Source organism: Patiria miniata, unplaced genomic scaffold, assembly GCF_015706575.1.
Source record: "Patiria miniata isolate m_02_andy unplaced genomic scaffold, ASM1570657v1 HiC_scaffold_23, whole genome shotgun sequence".
NCBI lineage: Eukaryota > Metazoa > Echinodermata > Asteroidea > Valvatida > Asterinidae > Patiria > Patiria miniata.
The window spans coordinates 4,248,990-4,264,195 of NW_024037062.1; the positions used below are offsets into that span (position 1 = coordinate 4,248,990).

Here is a 15,206-nt window from a genome sequence, read left to right on the forward strand (position 1 = left end):
TATATACATGTACATGTATGTACATGTAGTTAGTGTTTAGTACTGTACTATTAGAATAATTTGCAGTGTACACGTAGGATAAAAACACTCATGGTTCCCTTAGCAATGAGCATTGAGAGGTCATATCTGTTTTGTAAAGTTTCATCCCCGTTGAATGAAATCCAATTTTTGTAATGGAACATCAATAAAGCCAGCCCTGTACTTGATAGTTCTGGTCAAAGTTCAATTGCCCGGTACGTATGAGTTAAAAGAAAAAAAATTTAAAAGATGGAAAAATACATTGATTGATTTTTTTTTGGGGGGGGGGAGGGGAACTGTCATTAAACTTCCCCAAATACTATCCATGTGCATGCACATGTGTACGCACATGCACATGCACAGTTGCATGTAAGGCATTATGTGCTTGCCACTGATGGTTATAATGCAAATACACTTTTCTTTCACAAAGCACTAGCCAATATAGTACTTAATATTTAATAGCACTTATCTATTACATTATAATCAGTTTATTTCTTCTTATCTTATCCATAAAGATAACAGCATTACCAGAGATACCGTGTACAGTACATGTATGTAGTACACAGTAGCATTTGTTGGCATGTTATGCATTCGTCTATCTTTTATTCACCTGTATTGGATTCTATTAGATGAAAAGATTACTGTGAACATGAGCATTCAAAATATAATTTGTTTTTGTGCACTTTTATAATAGACCTGTTTTGGGCATTAATTTTGTTGTTTGAAACCAATAATTATTATAATTTTGTTTATTTTAAAATGAAAAATTGTAGCATTCATTTTGGAATGGTACAGTGAGTTCCATACAACATGTAGGATCTGTGTTGTTACATAACACCACTGTTGATATTGATTATAATTGGCTGGTGTCTCTATTTGGCTTTTCAGTTGTAAAAGCTTGATTCAAAGCATGCATCAACATTGATTTTTGCTAGCATACTGAACGTGTGTTCAATTGTGTGTGTAAAATTACTGTGAAAACCTGATGGACCTGAAGTATAAAGAGTAGCAGGATGTGAGTAAGACCCATATCAGCTGGAAAAATACATGGATGTTTCAGAGAAAAAATAATACTGTTTCCTGGACAAGAAAACAAATGATCTGGAAACCAGTCAGTTTTTGTTCAGTGAAATGTACGTGACTCCAGTGTTTCTGACTTAGCACAGGTGTTGTCAGTGTCATCTTAAGACTGAACAATAAGTCTTTGATACTTCAACACAATTTGTCCTTGAGAAACTCCATGATGATATAAGATATGTATTCTTTGACTTTTAAAATTCATTACTGTACACTTGTATGCTCATTATCCATCTCAAAGTTTTTCTCTGTATTATCAGTAGTAGTACATGTACTAACAGCTTTTATTTTTATTTTGCAGGTTCCTAGAATGAAGTGCTTAATTAATGAAGGTGAAGAAATGGTCTGAGGTTGCATGCATCATGGCCTTCAGCTCAGTTTTGCAGGTGAGTATTGTTGTGTCACATGATGCGCATGCATGTGACACTTATGGGGCCAGTCACATTAATGTTTCCCCAGATGGATTATACATTTTTTGGCCTTCATTTCAACACCCCATCACTTGTGAATCAGTAAAAATACAGGCTGTATTTGGAGTAAAACCATAGAGCAGGGTTTGTTTTGGGGTCGTTCCATGCCTACTGTCTAAGAAGTTGTAAGGTCACAGGACGCCGGGTGACGACTATAGACACAGGTCATAGGACGCCGGGTGACGACTATAGACACAGTTCAATGAAAGCTGATAAGCCGGGGGACTGCTATGGCTGCATTCCTGCTGCATAGCCACATTCATTCATAGACAATGTACGCATTCCACTCAAAGTGCAGCTGTCCGTGACCGAACAATACCGGCGTTAAGGGGTTAAAACACCTCTGCGATTCATAATCATATGAACACATGAAATTTTGCTGCCAACCTCAAGTCATTAGCGAGATATGACCTTCTGAAAAATATGGTGCCACCCGTTGTTCACATTTTCTGATGTGTTCAGTAAGTTTTTTGTTTGGCATATTTGAAAAATGATATTTGTCTTTCTAAAAATTGCATCCAATTTGCATGATTCTGCTGTCAAATGTCAACTTTCTTGTTTTTGATTTACAGGCCTTAAAAAAAAATCACTTTTATTATTTATTTATTTATTTATTTCTTATTGTTGCCGACCTTACGTAAGGCAAATTACAGTCGGTCAGGTTACCCCGGAAACACAACATATTCTTTTGGCCCTGCAACCTGGTGCTTGAGATAACCACTTACATGCATATGATCTCCATATGAGGAGAAAATGAGATGTTGACAAATGGCCTGAATTAATCCAATTTCTTGACTTTTTTGGTAAGTTTTGACCAAAAAGGTACATGGATTTATGAATGGTGATAGTTGTGGTGCAGCAGTTTTAAACGCATGGTTTAAAACCAGTTAGGGGCCTAGTCGCCAATTATTAAACCAGACGTTTAAAACTGCGCTTCCCGGTATTATTCCCTTATATAAAAACAGAAATCACTCTTTAGTTTCACTCCACAAACTGACATCTAATCCAGTAGAATGCGTGTGATACTGAATGAGATGATGAGAAGTGCCATAGTTTTGTTCGTGTGGCGTACACCCACACATTTACAATATCATGCATTGATTGACAACATGCATGGCATGTGAAGTAATGTGGTTGCTAAGGCAAAGCATCTGGTGTTGTTAGGCAAAGCTAATCCGATTACGTACTTAGACACTATAATAGAGCAGTGAAATCCATGCACCCAAAAAAAACATGGATTTTTGAACGTTGTGTTTCTCAAAAAATATACTCAGTATGATTGAAATGTTAAATTATAAAGAATGAAGACGACATTCTAAACTTTATGTCAGTAAAAAAATCTCAGTCATCGATGCCGAAACGTCAATACTGGTTACTGGTAAAGCTGACCTTCAAGTCTGGAAGAAATCGTTCGAAAACTTCCCCAAATGCATGTATTAACCTCAATTTCTAGGAAACCCCCTTAAGTTGTTATTTCACGAGTATCATCTAAGAATATTCCGAATTTCAGCTTAATCTGTTGTTGCAAACGCTAGTGTACCAACTAGAACCATCTCCATGGAAGATTTCGATGAGGATTTTCTGCCTACACAACCGACATGCATTGTTCAGCAAAGTGCCGTAGGCGCTATGGTTGACTGAGTATAGTAGATTAGCATATTCATTAGCGTCACTGGGCGTGTTTTGGCGTGGGTCTCGGTATCGACCAATGGAAGCCGGCAAAAAGGGTGATATTTCTCAATTAATAACTCGTGAAGGAGGCTTTTCTCTAAATTTATACTGCATACCATAATGAATAGGAACTTATTAATATTTGTGAGTCTTGAAAAGATTGACAGATATTGCAAACACTAGTGTTCCAACTTTCAAAAGTGCACGTAGCCAGGCCTATTTTTCCAATTTCAAGGAAAAGTAATGAACACATCACAACGATTTTAGCACATACTTGGATCATTATGAGGGAAGTAAACCCTGAAAGTTTCATGAAGATACGGTCTTCCAAATGGGAGAAATTGATTTTCAAAGATTTTGCCTGCCTGTGTGAACATGTGTGTGTACATGTACATGTAGTTTCATTCAAAATAAGGGGTAAGGTAACCTTCCGAAATTGCCCTCCTCAACCACATGACTGTGTGTACCTGAACATTTCTCATACTGTATCCATCTACCTGTATACATGTATGTATGTACAAAGGATTGTCACAGTTTTGTTCTTTCCTTGTTACATACATGTATGTATGTAAAGTTCTTTAAAACAAGTACTTTTTGGCATGTCAGGTTATGGGTTTTTTTCTAATTAATAATAAAATGTTGTTTTTCGTGTAGATGTACCTTGGCTGGGCCAACAGCCTCTTGTGTGAACAAGGAATTCTGATTGATGGTTTACATCAGTTAAGGAATGGCTCAGTATTCTGTCATCTGATTGAGCTTCTTACTGGCACCCAGCTCCTGCCTGCTGACCAGGTAAGGCTCACGCTGTCCGCTATGCTATGCCAGGGAACAAGTAGAACTTGTCATAGTTCAATGGTTTTATCATATCTGGATGCTTAAAAAGAATACCACATACTTATCCATTGAATGCCCCTCCCAGTCCAGGGCTTGAATTTCATTTTTAAAAAAAGCACTAGACAGCAGGTCTAGTAACTGAAGAATCTTACTGGACCTGAACTATTTTTTCAAGACCTGTGTCATAAATAAGAAAAAACAACATTTTACACTATGTGACAGGAATACAACAAAATGCTATTTATTTTGTATAGGTCGAGGTCAAATGAAGTCTAGCATTTCTAAATGGCAAATAAATATTATTTCAAATGAAGTCATGCGCCTTTTTGGCAACAATACTAAGACGGAGCACAGATTGCAAGCAAAAGTTTATGAGTCACCCGTTTTGTGTGTGCACTTGGCTAGTTTTCCTGAAAAATTAGTCTAATTCCCATGCCAGCGAGCACGGTCTTTTGCTTCGTAAAAGTCTTGGAACTAGACCGTACAACTAATTCCCATGCAGTACAGGGATTCTGCTTGTCTGCCCACAGTGAAGCTGGATGTTTAATAGGAAAATACAGCGGTAAGGCCAAAAAAAAAAAATAGTCGGTCTCTGGTCAGACCGAAGTTCCGGAATTGATCGGCGACGTTTTTTTTTTTTTTTTTTTGGTGGTGTTTTTTTTTTTCAAGCTTGTATTGTACAGACAAGGTGGGTACTATTTTGCTTTTTTGTGTCCTCATTATACATTGGTGTCCTCCATAATTTGCCTTGGTGCCCTTTATCATTTGCCTTGGTGCAATTTCCCCATTCCTTGGTGCTCCTTGGTACAAAAATTTGAGGAGGCGCGGCAATAGAGGGCGCTGTTGTAGCTTCCGTGTTAATTTGAAAAAAAAAGAAGACGGTTGACGCGCATGATTAAAATCGACGCGCGCGCTGACCAGAGACCAAGTATTTTTTTTTTGGCCTAATATAAATACAACGTATTGCTACCAATGTAAGTTGTGGTGGGGCGATATCGCACGCGACATCGTACCAACGGAGCATCAACGTACATGTACGGTATGGAATGTACGTACGTTTGTCTGCAACTGGCATGGCAGACTGGCGCGTTGGCCAGGCAGCTTCGTTGCATTTCAGCACGGCACAGGGAGGTTTTTTTCGGTAATTTTAATCAATCAAGTAATGAACTCAAAGCACGCTATTAATCAGACCTCAACTGTTAGTATATTTGGGCGTCATTTTGTTTATATAGTGCAAGAAAAAACACCAGACAGCCGGACTGGTGCAGTCATAGACTGCACTAGAACGACACTGAAATCACTAGACACGGTTCAGTGGATATTAAGAGCCCTGCCAGTGGTCTCTCCCAGCCCTCTACTTGTACAGCGAGTCCATTGCCTTATATATTATTATTATTAAAGTCATGAGAATCAATTATTGAATAGGGTTATGTTTGTCAATATTCTTTTTTTTTCATAGTCACTGTGATGTTGAGCATGAAACATTGAAACATACCCATCCATAACACAGATGTTGTGAAACTCAACAGATGTGCAACTGTAGTTGAACTTTTGCCCTTTTCGTAGGATGCTTTGACTGATTTAGATGACACCTTCGCTCTTGACAGTGTGCAAATTGCCTTGGATTACTTGACTGGTGTTGGGGTCAAAATAAATGTCACTGCTGAAGGTAAGGATTAGTAATTACAATACATCTAAAATAGTTGTTTGATAAAGTGACTATCCATAAACAACCCTCCTGCTGTCTTAATAGTCACAGATAGTCAAAAAAATCAATCCTCTTCCCCTGCCATGCTTTTACACAGGCTTGTCACCAACAGTCAGATCATATTTCAAGCAAGCACTATGACTAGTCAAATTCAGTCAACAAACAAAAGCACGCAAGTGGTAGGCACAGCTGGCTTATCAATCACCTACAGTCAAAGCATACGTGTATGAAGTTACATAAACAATCACAACCAATCAATCCTGCTTTATACAGGCTGGGAGCTCTTAACTGTTAAAAACAGTCACTTGATGTTGTTGATTAGTGCATTCAGTTGATGATAAAAAGAAATCCATCCCTATCATAGTATCAGTAACATGATTTAATGCTTTATTATAACATGTTCTTCATTCACTTCCTCTTATGGATGTACCTGTGCGTGATACTGTGTTGTGTTTGGGCATTCTTGCTTGAATTACAACTCTATAGTGCATTAATTGATCAATTGCATGAAAAGCGAATACACATGGTACGTATAATTAGTTATTACAAGGAGAGGATATTGAGCATGTTGTATATTATTATTCTGTTACAGGTGTTGTATGTGGGGAACTGAAGAGTATTCTGGATGTTATGTGGTGCATTATTCTGCATTGTACTATCCATTCACCAGGTATATGCATATCTCTGTTGAAGGACAAGTATCAGGGCATTGCATGTGTGTGGAAAGTAGGAGAAATGGGAAGATAAAACAAAGTTTAATTGAAAACCTTGAGAAAACAAAATTGTCAGTTGCCTTGTCTATAATGTACTGTTTGTACATGTAGGTTATCTCAAGTTTACCATTGCAAAAGGAAGATCCTGAACATGATATTAATGACTGATATAATTTGCTTGTGTGCTTGTCATGGGGTAAGTTGAAAAGTTCAATTTGTTTACTATTGCTGCAGTTTTAGACAAGTTACTGTTACTTTCCATAGCAATTGGAAACAGATGTTTCTAACATGGTCTACCTGTCCACTTAGTATGGACTTCATGATGTTGCTTAATGACTCCATCAAAGAGAGAACCCCAGTGTGTGGGACACGTCACATGCCAGCATTGGTTGGTGTGCATTGTATGCAAAGTTCCCAAGATTCAGTTTCATCTGAATGGAACTTGTAGCGTCGTTTGGGACATGGCAACAAAGACAGTCAATTGTCTGTCATCTCTCTTTCTTTGACGCCTTGAGGAGATACTTGGGCATAGACTCCATAAGTTCCTTACTTCATTACTTTCCCAGCATGTTGTAACACATTCAATCACAAGTCACCAGCTAAGCTTATAGTGTTTCTTACCTGAGTGATTTTTTGGGGAAAAGAAATGAACTCAAAAGCTCAGTCTTCTTTATCTTGAACAGTGCATAAGTTTACTTCTGCGTCAATCAATTGTTCATTTTTAGAACGTGCTATGTATCAGCGAACAGTGCGTATGGGTCGTAAGCTGCTATTACAATGGTGTGGGGGAGAGTTAAACATCAACATTGACGGCAGCAAGAGTATGACTGCAGTGTAAGTATCATCCATTGGGGTAAAATGCACTGTATAGCATTGGGCTGGGTGCATGCTGTAGGTGTTGCTGTGAGGAGGTCCTGCTGTGACTCCATGATCTTCTTTTAATGTGACACATTTGTTGAGAAAGGTGCAGGGCAGGAAAATCAAGTTTTGTAAAGTTGGAAGGGCTTTAGTGGGAGTAAACTATAATAAAATGCAAATGTGTGAAATATATGCATATTACATAATTTATACAACATAACTCTTCCTTAACAGTAAATACTACATATAAAGTCCTGTGTATACATACAATGACCCTAACCCTCCCAAGTTCCCTCCCAAGTTCCCTCCCAATCCACCAGGTGGTTTGGGAGGAGTTTGCAGGATTAAGAAAATTAAAAATCACTGCAGATGGAAAAGTTCCCTCTCTTCCCTACACCTGACAAAAGAACAAGAGGTACACATAGTATATCACCTACTCATCTGCAAAGACAGCGTTGGTCCATGACGCTGATCTCCCATGCCCACGTCTTAAAGCTTGAACCATACGCTGTCTACCTCTCTTAGTCATCCCAGTTGTATACATATGTTACACAACCAAAGTCCATATTAATTATTTGTACAGTGTATATGCTAAAGCCCATAGTTAACAAACAGGACAGCTATATGCATTGCTCATTTTGGGTACGCGGTTTGTTTCTTAGATTCTTAGATATACCACCAATCTATGAGAGATAACTGCTTTATGACGGTAGACAGTTAACAATTGTTGACTGCTGTGATGTGGGATATGATGTTTTTAACACCCGAGAGGCTTTGCCTCGGCTGCTATGCACTCTGAGGGGGTTAAAAATGGCATATCCAACGTCACAGCAGTCAACAACTGTTTTGTATGAATATCGTGCCAATAATTCAAAAATATAAATAATTGTAACTTACTGTGTGAGGAGTAATTAAATTGGTGCGATGTAACCTTTGATAAGGGAAGGCTTTGGTGTCCTGCCGAACATGAGACAAAGCGTTGGATGTTGCAGTTCCCATTGCGCAAAGCTAGCGCACTGTCAGGTTCCACACATGCGCACAACACACCGAATGGACGCAGTGCGATATCAACCTCAGTGTGTGACGTGCAGTTTTATTGTCCAGACACGTGGCCGTCCTAGACCATTGAAATTACAGTATCCAAGCACACGATATAACAATAGATATTGGCGTGATAGACCTTGTGCACAGCAGCAATCCTGGAGGTTACTTCTGTTCTTTTGATTGAGCAATGCCCATCCCAGTAGAACACAAGCTACTTATTCTAATATTTCAAGCATTATTTACCAAGTGTTGTTGAATTGTTGATTAACACAGGTTCAGTTGCAACAACCACCTATCAGATCTTCTGTCTTTGCACTGCTCCTTTGAGAATAATCAGGACAAGGTAAGGGCTACAGTGACTGTAAAGTTGTTCATGAATTGCATAATTACTGTTCCTTGGTTCATCATGTACAAAGTATAGTGATTTTACATTGAATGGTAATGTTCTGGACAAAGACTTTTGTTGGGGTACTACTCAAGACAACCTTGCATGAAAATGATATATGACACTCCATTTCAACCAAAATCAAAATTTAGACTAGTCATGGAAATTGCAAAAACTAAAATTGGATTTGAAATTTTGATCGCTCTTGGTTGGTAAGCAGAATCATTCTTTTATCAAATTCTGACAAATGAACACCGATTCAATGCTGGGTTTAAATCCTATTTTTCACAAATTCAGTTTAAATTCCACAAATTGATAAACCAGATATTTGAAACTAATGTTTGATAACAGACCATCGGCTCTTAGGGTCAAAAGCAGCCCCAAACAATCTCAAACATTCTTCCTTCAAAGCTGATGATTAATTAAAATAACCTAAGAAGCCATAGTGCACTTTATAACAAAAGGCTGAAGATCAGTTGTCTTTTCAGTGACTGCTCAATTTGTCTTAAGTTGTGCACAATTGAAATGTTTACCTTACAGGCTTAGCTGAGAGTTACAACCCAGTTTTCCAACATGATAGCTAGCTAAGTAATGCTTCTTGTACATATTTGTTGAGCACTTTTTGAAATACACCAATGGCAGTCTTGCTGCACATGTTTTGATATTGATGTTAATACATCATGGACATGCATTACCTGAGGAACTGTGATCATGTCTCTGGACACAGATATTACCAAGTGAGTACATATAAGCAGTGGCTTTGTTTCGGTTTTGATAGGATAAGTACCTTGTCAACCTAACCAATGGGATTCTGGCTGCTGAAGATCACTTTGGAATTTCAAAGACACTCCTTGGGTAAGTATATTCAAGAATCAAATTAGGTTTTGCCCTTCACTGACGTATAAACACTGTATACTCGGTGTGTTACCAACTTTTTTCCAACTTTCACTCGGGAGGTAACACACTGAGTATACAGTGTTTATACATCGGTGAAGGGCAAAACCTAATTTGATTTACATCAATCCACGCAAAAATTCCATCTTATGAGTATATTCAAGAAGTAGATTAAAGGGAATGTACATCATTGGCTTTTGCTGTAATTTTCAGAAATGAACTATTTGAGGGGTTAGTATAATAGATCAAATATTGTTTAACTGACATGATTGAAGTTTTGTGTTCGAAAATGCTCGAAAATGCTTGAAAAACTAAAATGTTTAAGTAGTCTGGTTCCCTGACTCCACTAAAGATAAAATGGATCAATTTATAGATGTCGGAAAAATTGAAGGTAAGGGAACCAGTCTAGCTGGCCTGCACCCGTTCATGAACATGTAACCAATAGCAAACAAAATTTGGACTGAAAAAAATTGTAAATTTGGAGCAGTAGTTGAAAAATAGTTAGGTTTTTCCAACGGTGGTCAGTCGACCATTGTGGAAATATATACAAAATTACCATTTTCTTGAAAATGACTTGACACCAGGTGCCATAATTTTACAGGATGCTTTAGACTGTCATTTACCAACATCCTAGTAAGGTATTTCGTAAAAACTTGGTAGTTTTATTCTTCGATGTTTGCAAATGTTGTATATTCCCTTTAACACAAAATGGTGATCATAAGCACAGAATTATGAAATCGTGAAATCAGGCCCAAGTTCAGAGTTAACGGAGAGAGCTAAGGTATATATTCAATGAAACTATAATATAATGAAGGTATCCCCAAGACAATGAGGATTAAAGTGAACTTCCGACATATCATGTGTAGTTGATCCCTCATTAATGATTCACAAAACTGAAGGCATTCCAGCAAAGGCTGTCAGTGTCAGTCAAAGGGCAGACTCAAGCCATTCTACAAAACAGTCAACAAGTCTTTCTCTCCCACTCCAAACTTTAACATCTCAATCAGGTTGTCCATCATGCTGGGGAAAGTGCCTCTGTTCCTATAGGCATGTAATTTACATGCAGCTGTGGCATGTCTCTGCATGGTGAAATGAAAAAAAGGGAGAAAATTAGAAAGAGTTAATCCATTCTTATGACCATGATGGTTTGAAAACAACAAATATCACAATTGTTTTTACTAAATGTAATTTAAAGCAAAGGAAATGAAAACGAGGCTGATTTTTTTTTCATTTTTGTCCCTTTTTCAGGGTTGGGGTTTGTTTTGTTAATCCACTACTTAATTGTTTCCTTTTTTTGTGAAAACACAAGAAGCCTTTGGTTTTTTTGGGAGGGGACATTTATCCATTGTTGTGGCACACGAAGACAAACGTGGACTTAACTTTTCCTTCATCCAACCATCCCCACCCCCTTCCATAAAACTTCAGGGGCAGTTTTAGCTTTCAGTCAAAAATCAAAACAAGTGTCATTGATGCGCATAATTGCCACCACCCCCCCCCCCCCACCCCCGCGTGATTGTCACTTTTGGAGTGATAAAATCCCCCACCCCTCAGACAATATTTTGCTGATAATCCCCAACCTACAAGAGTGGGGTGCACAATTGATCATCATTGCATTTTGTATGATAATGCTAACAATGTTTTTGAGTGACCAAAATCCCCACCCTAGGGCCTGAAAAACGTGACCAAAGCCCAACATGATCATCAGACCTGGGGGTGGGGGTGGGCAAATAATTTATAACCAAATAACAAACCCCACTAAGCAATGAACAACACAACATTCCCAGAAGAAAAATCCTATTCAAAGTATAGGACTTGTCTTGTAAGCTAAATCGTTCACTTCACCCCTCCAACTAGAAGGACATTTGGACACTCTTAAATACCAAGTCCGATTTCTTTAAGTCCCACATGATCTTCATTCACGCCTGTAGTTTGTATTCGGTTGTGTGCAAGATCGGTAAAGCTTACCTCCGATATGATCCCTTGAAAAAGTGCAGCCATAAACGAGTTATGAACGACTTCAACTGGCCAGAAATGTTCGCAAAAATGTTCAATGTTGTTCTAAATAATCTTAGAAAAGGACAGGGTACAGTAATCTCTGATCGATTTCGTCATTGGTGTCGTGGATTCAAGCATTGTTTATGATCTGTGATGCTGCGTCGACGCGACATGCATATCGCATCATGATACTTCCGTGTTCAGTGGTGGTAGTCTGCAACGCACGGCTGAATTCACGTAAACAATGAATCGGTCGCATGGAAACTAGGATTGATCCCCAGACGTTACACAGCCATTTCGATCCACACCAGACTACAGCCACACTCGGTACGAAAAAAAGGCGAAAAAATGATGTTGATTATCCCTTTATGGCTCACTAACCTGCAAACGTACACCTGGAAGAACATCCTTTAAATCATAAATTGTATTTATATCGTTTAGACAGTTTGAACAGAAAGTAGCTGCGTTAGGTGCGTCACGATTTAACAGCTTTTTGGCACTTGGCCCACGGTCTACTAGGAAGTATTCACTTTCTGATCTTTGTGAGAAGGTTACATAAATGCCAGTTGTTACTGCATTATTGTACATGTAGGTAAACATTGTATGCCAAGCTATATAGAAGACATCTTGTGTTGACTTACTTGATTTGCTATCCATTCAGGTAACAAACTGATGTTGGCATGTTGATATTGTTTTATCTGTAGGCCAGCTGATGTGATCAATGGGACAGGAGATGAACATTCCCTCATGATTTACATTGCATTACTCAAGAGAAAGGTCAGTCTCTATATGCCTCTGTCATATCATCAGTTGATACTTGAACTGAATGTCATTGAGCTGCAAATCCAGTTTACATTTTGACTAGTACATGTACCATGATTTGATAGCACCTTTTATAGGATATCAGTTCTTGCTAGGGGAAGTGATGTATTATAAGCCACTTGTCTGACAACTGACATCTGGGTAAACCTCTTGCTTTACCCTATAAGAACCGAGGTACTTTATGGAAGAAGACAGGACGTTGTTCATAGTTCAAATTCAATATTGGGATTTGCCCTTACCGACATATTTTTTAAACACTGTATACTCCGTGGTGTATTGTTCATATTTCTACGTACAGTAGAATGCCACTATAAAGAACGCCATTATATTGAACACGTTCGGTTATACAAAAACATTACTTTTGGCGCCCAAATGTATGTAGGCCTACAATTACACCGAATATTTCCAAATTTCTGGAAAGCATATTTGTAGGTGATAAATGCCGAAATGGTAATGGAAGGATCGGAAACCAGTCTAGAGACTTGGGGAACGATAAAAAAAAGAAAGCAACAATGAGTGTTGGACAGTGCAAAAGTTGTGTGTTTTCTTTATCTTTTCTGTTATCTTGAGATTGCAACGCAAGTATTCATGACAAAAGAGCAGCATGCGTTTAACAAGCTGTTGTCAAATTCTAGATTACCTCAGGCATGATGATCTTCCGGTTTTAGTCAGATTTCTGATTATAATTTCATTAAAAATAACTATGGTGGGTAAGAAAAAAGTCATTTCGCCATTGTCAAAAGCTAATTTCTTTTATATGTGTGAATCTATTAATTTGCTTCGGGAGGGTTAGTCGCCTAGTTCTCTGCGCCCCCCCCCCCCCAAAAAAAATGAGCGCTACACCTATGGAAGCCTTAACTCTATATGTGCCCCCTTAGGATGACTCTATTAATGTTTTCAAGGGGATCATGCCTGATCTACCTTTAATTTAAGTCAGCTTATTGTAGGCCTGTCATGGAATTTATGAGTGTCATGCTAGCTTTGTTTTCTCGGATTGGAAAGTAAAGTACATGTATATGGGTGCCATCTTGAAAACTAAGAGTCCCACACCAGCGACTGAATAGAGCGCTGAGTATAAAAAGAAACCCAAAATGTATTATAACCAAGTTTTTGTAACAGGTTGCCCTTGCAACCACAGATATCCCATAGAATTCTTTTTCATACCATATTAACCCCTGATAACAGTTTCATGCTAAAGCTTTTATTTTAAAAAGGGTGTGTTGGGGCAGTATAATGTTAACATGTTCCCTCTTAATGAAGATGATTGTTGTTTTCCTCTCTTAGGTGTCTATGCTTGTTTCCAGCTCGCTATCTTCAGATGAAGATGAATTTATCAAAATATCAACAAAGAAGCAGGTGAGTGGCACTGGAAATTGAGGGTTATATTGACACACATAGGATATTGATTACAATGTAGATGTTTCCTGAGACTCCGAAGTTCCCTACTAGCATCCTTGATGAATCTAGCCTGGCAATCCGTCATGCCAGTGTAACAGAATACCAACCAGTGTAACAGAACCACATACAGATGTTAGTCATTTTGACGAAGTTGAGACTAGCGTTAGTGTTGACATGGTTAGAGAGTAATAGGCAGTTAATTCAATGCTGATGACATCAAAAGTCTTTTCTGAATGATATTTTGCCTGATTTTATGTTTTTAAACCTGAAACATTTGTTAAGCAATGACATATCCTTGTTTGGGGGAGTGCACGTTAAAAAATAACTTGTTTTCTCTAGAATTTTTTTTTCTGGTGCCTGTAAAAATATTTGTCAAAACCTGTCAGAATTATGAAGCACTTTAAAACCAAACATTGCCATGTGTCATGCATTCATTTGTTTGCCGTCCCAATTGACAAGATTTGACAATTGGCAGCAGGGTCATTCAGCAGGGTCATTCTATAAAGTGAGGGTTCCAAGTGGGACATTTGTCATGTCCGTGGTACTTCTTAACTTTGTAATGTCATTCAAGTACCTTTAAAGATGACTTCAAACTTTTTATTTGTTGGGTTAGTACTTTGCTTTACATAATCACTCGTAGAGGAAGGATGTAGTGCATCCAGGGTTTTCAAAGTCCTACATTAGCAGGAAGCGGAATAAAATGTAGAGAATGACCACGCAGGACTAAACTCTTAAGCTTGATGAGTGTAAGTCACGTTAAACCTCAAGCGCCCTACTAACTGAAGTATTACACTTGGTATGCAAACAATTCAAAGTGTCCCACTTACCTTTTAATACCCTGCTATTCTGCTTACCTGAAGATGACAAATGCATCACCCCTGCTCCTGCATAGACCATATACATCATAAATGGCACTAAGATAGCAATGCATATCAATCAATTCAATCAATTATATGAAATGGGTATGTATTTTTAATAAAGCTCTGACTTGACCACAAACAAAAACAAAATTCAGCGCAGAATATTGCAACTCAACTTGTTTCGACATAAAAACAATTTGTACAACAAAAATCTTCAATTATCACATTTTTATTGTACATGTTTATTATACATTTGTATGCGTGCACTCAGTATTTGCTGTATAGTACAGGTTTTATTCTGCAAAACATGCATACACTAAACTGAAAATTCATGAACATGTACAGGGTATCTCAAAATAAAGTATACCCATTTTTAAATGTAAATTATCAGAAATGCACAGAATATTTGGGAAATATGCAACTATACAAGGGAAAAGGCCAGGATGTCCTCAATCTAAT

At 38.0% G+C, this 15,206-nt stretch overlaps 1 protein-coding gene across 5 annotated transcripts in view; it reads left to right on the forward strand.

Annotated features, from left to right (window-relative positions):
- The window catches only part of LOC119731478, a 46,508-nt gene that overhangs the window by 10,979 nt on the left and 20,323 nt on the right, over nucleotides 1-15,206 (forward strand). For 4 of the 5 annotated variants that reach the window (XM_038204661.1, XM_038204665.1, XM_038204662.1 and 1 more), the window contains exons 2-10: nucleotides 1,397-1,481; nucleotides 3,891-4,028; nucleotides 5,637-5,739; nucleotides 6,371-6,448; nucleotides 7,217-7,325; nucleotides 8,667-8,736; nucleotides 9,557-9,633; nucleotides 12,372-12,444; nucleotides 13,774-13,845. In XM_038204661.1, coding sequence (XP_038060589.1) covers nucleotides 1,422-1,481; nucleotides 3,891-4,028; nucleotides 5,637-5,739; nucleotides 6,371-6,448; nucleotides 7,217-7,325; nucleotides 8,667-8,736; nucleotides 9,557-9,633; nucleotides 12,372-12,444; nucleotides 13,774-13,845 — 780 coding nt within the window. In that variant the 5' untranslated portion in view covers nucleotides 1,397-1,421. Of the gene's footprint in view, nucleotides 1-402; nucleotides 1,034-1,396; nucleotides 1,482-3,890; nucleotides 4,029-5,636; nucleotides 5,740-6,370; nucleotides 6,449-7,216; nucleotides 7,326-8,666; nucleotides 8,737-9,556; nucleotides 9,634-12,371; nucleotides 12,445-13,773; nucleotides 13,846-15,206 lie in introns of those variants that run through there. The other variant, XM_038204664.1, reaches the window with a different exon arrangement.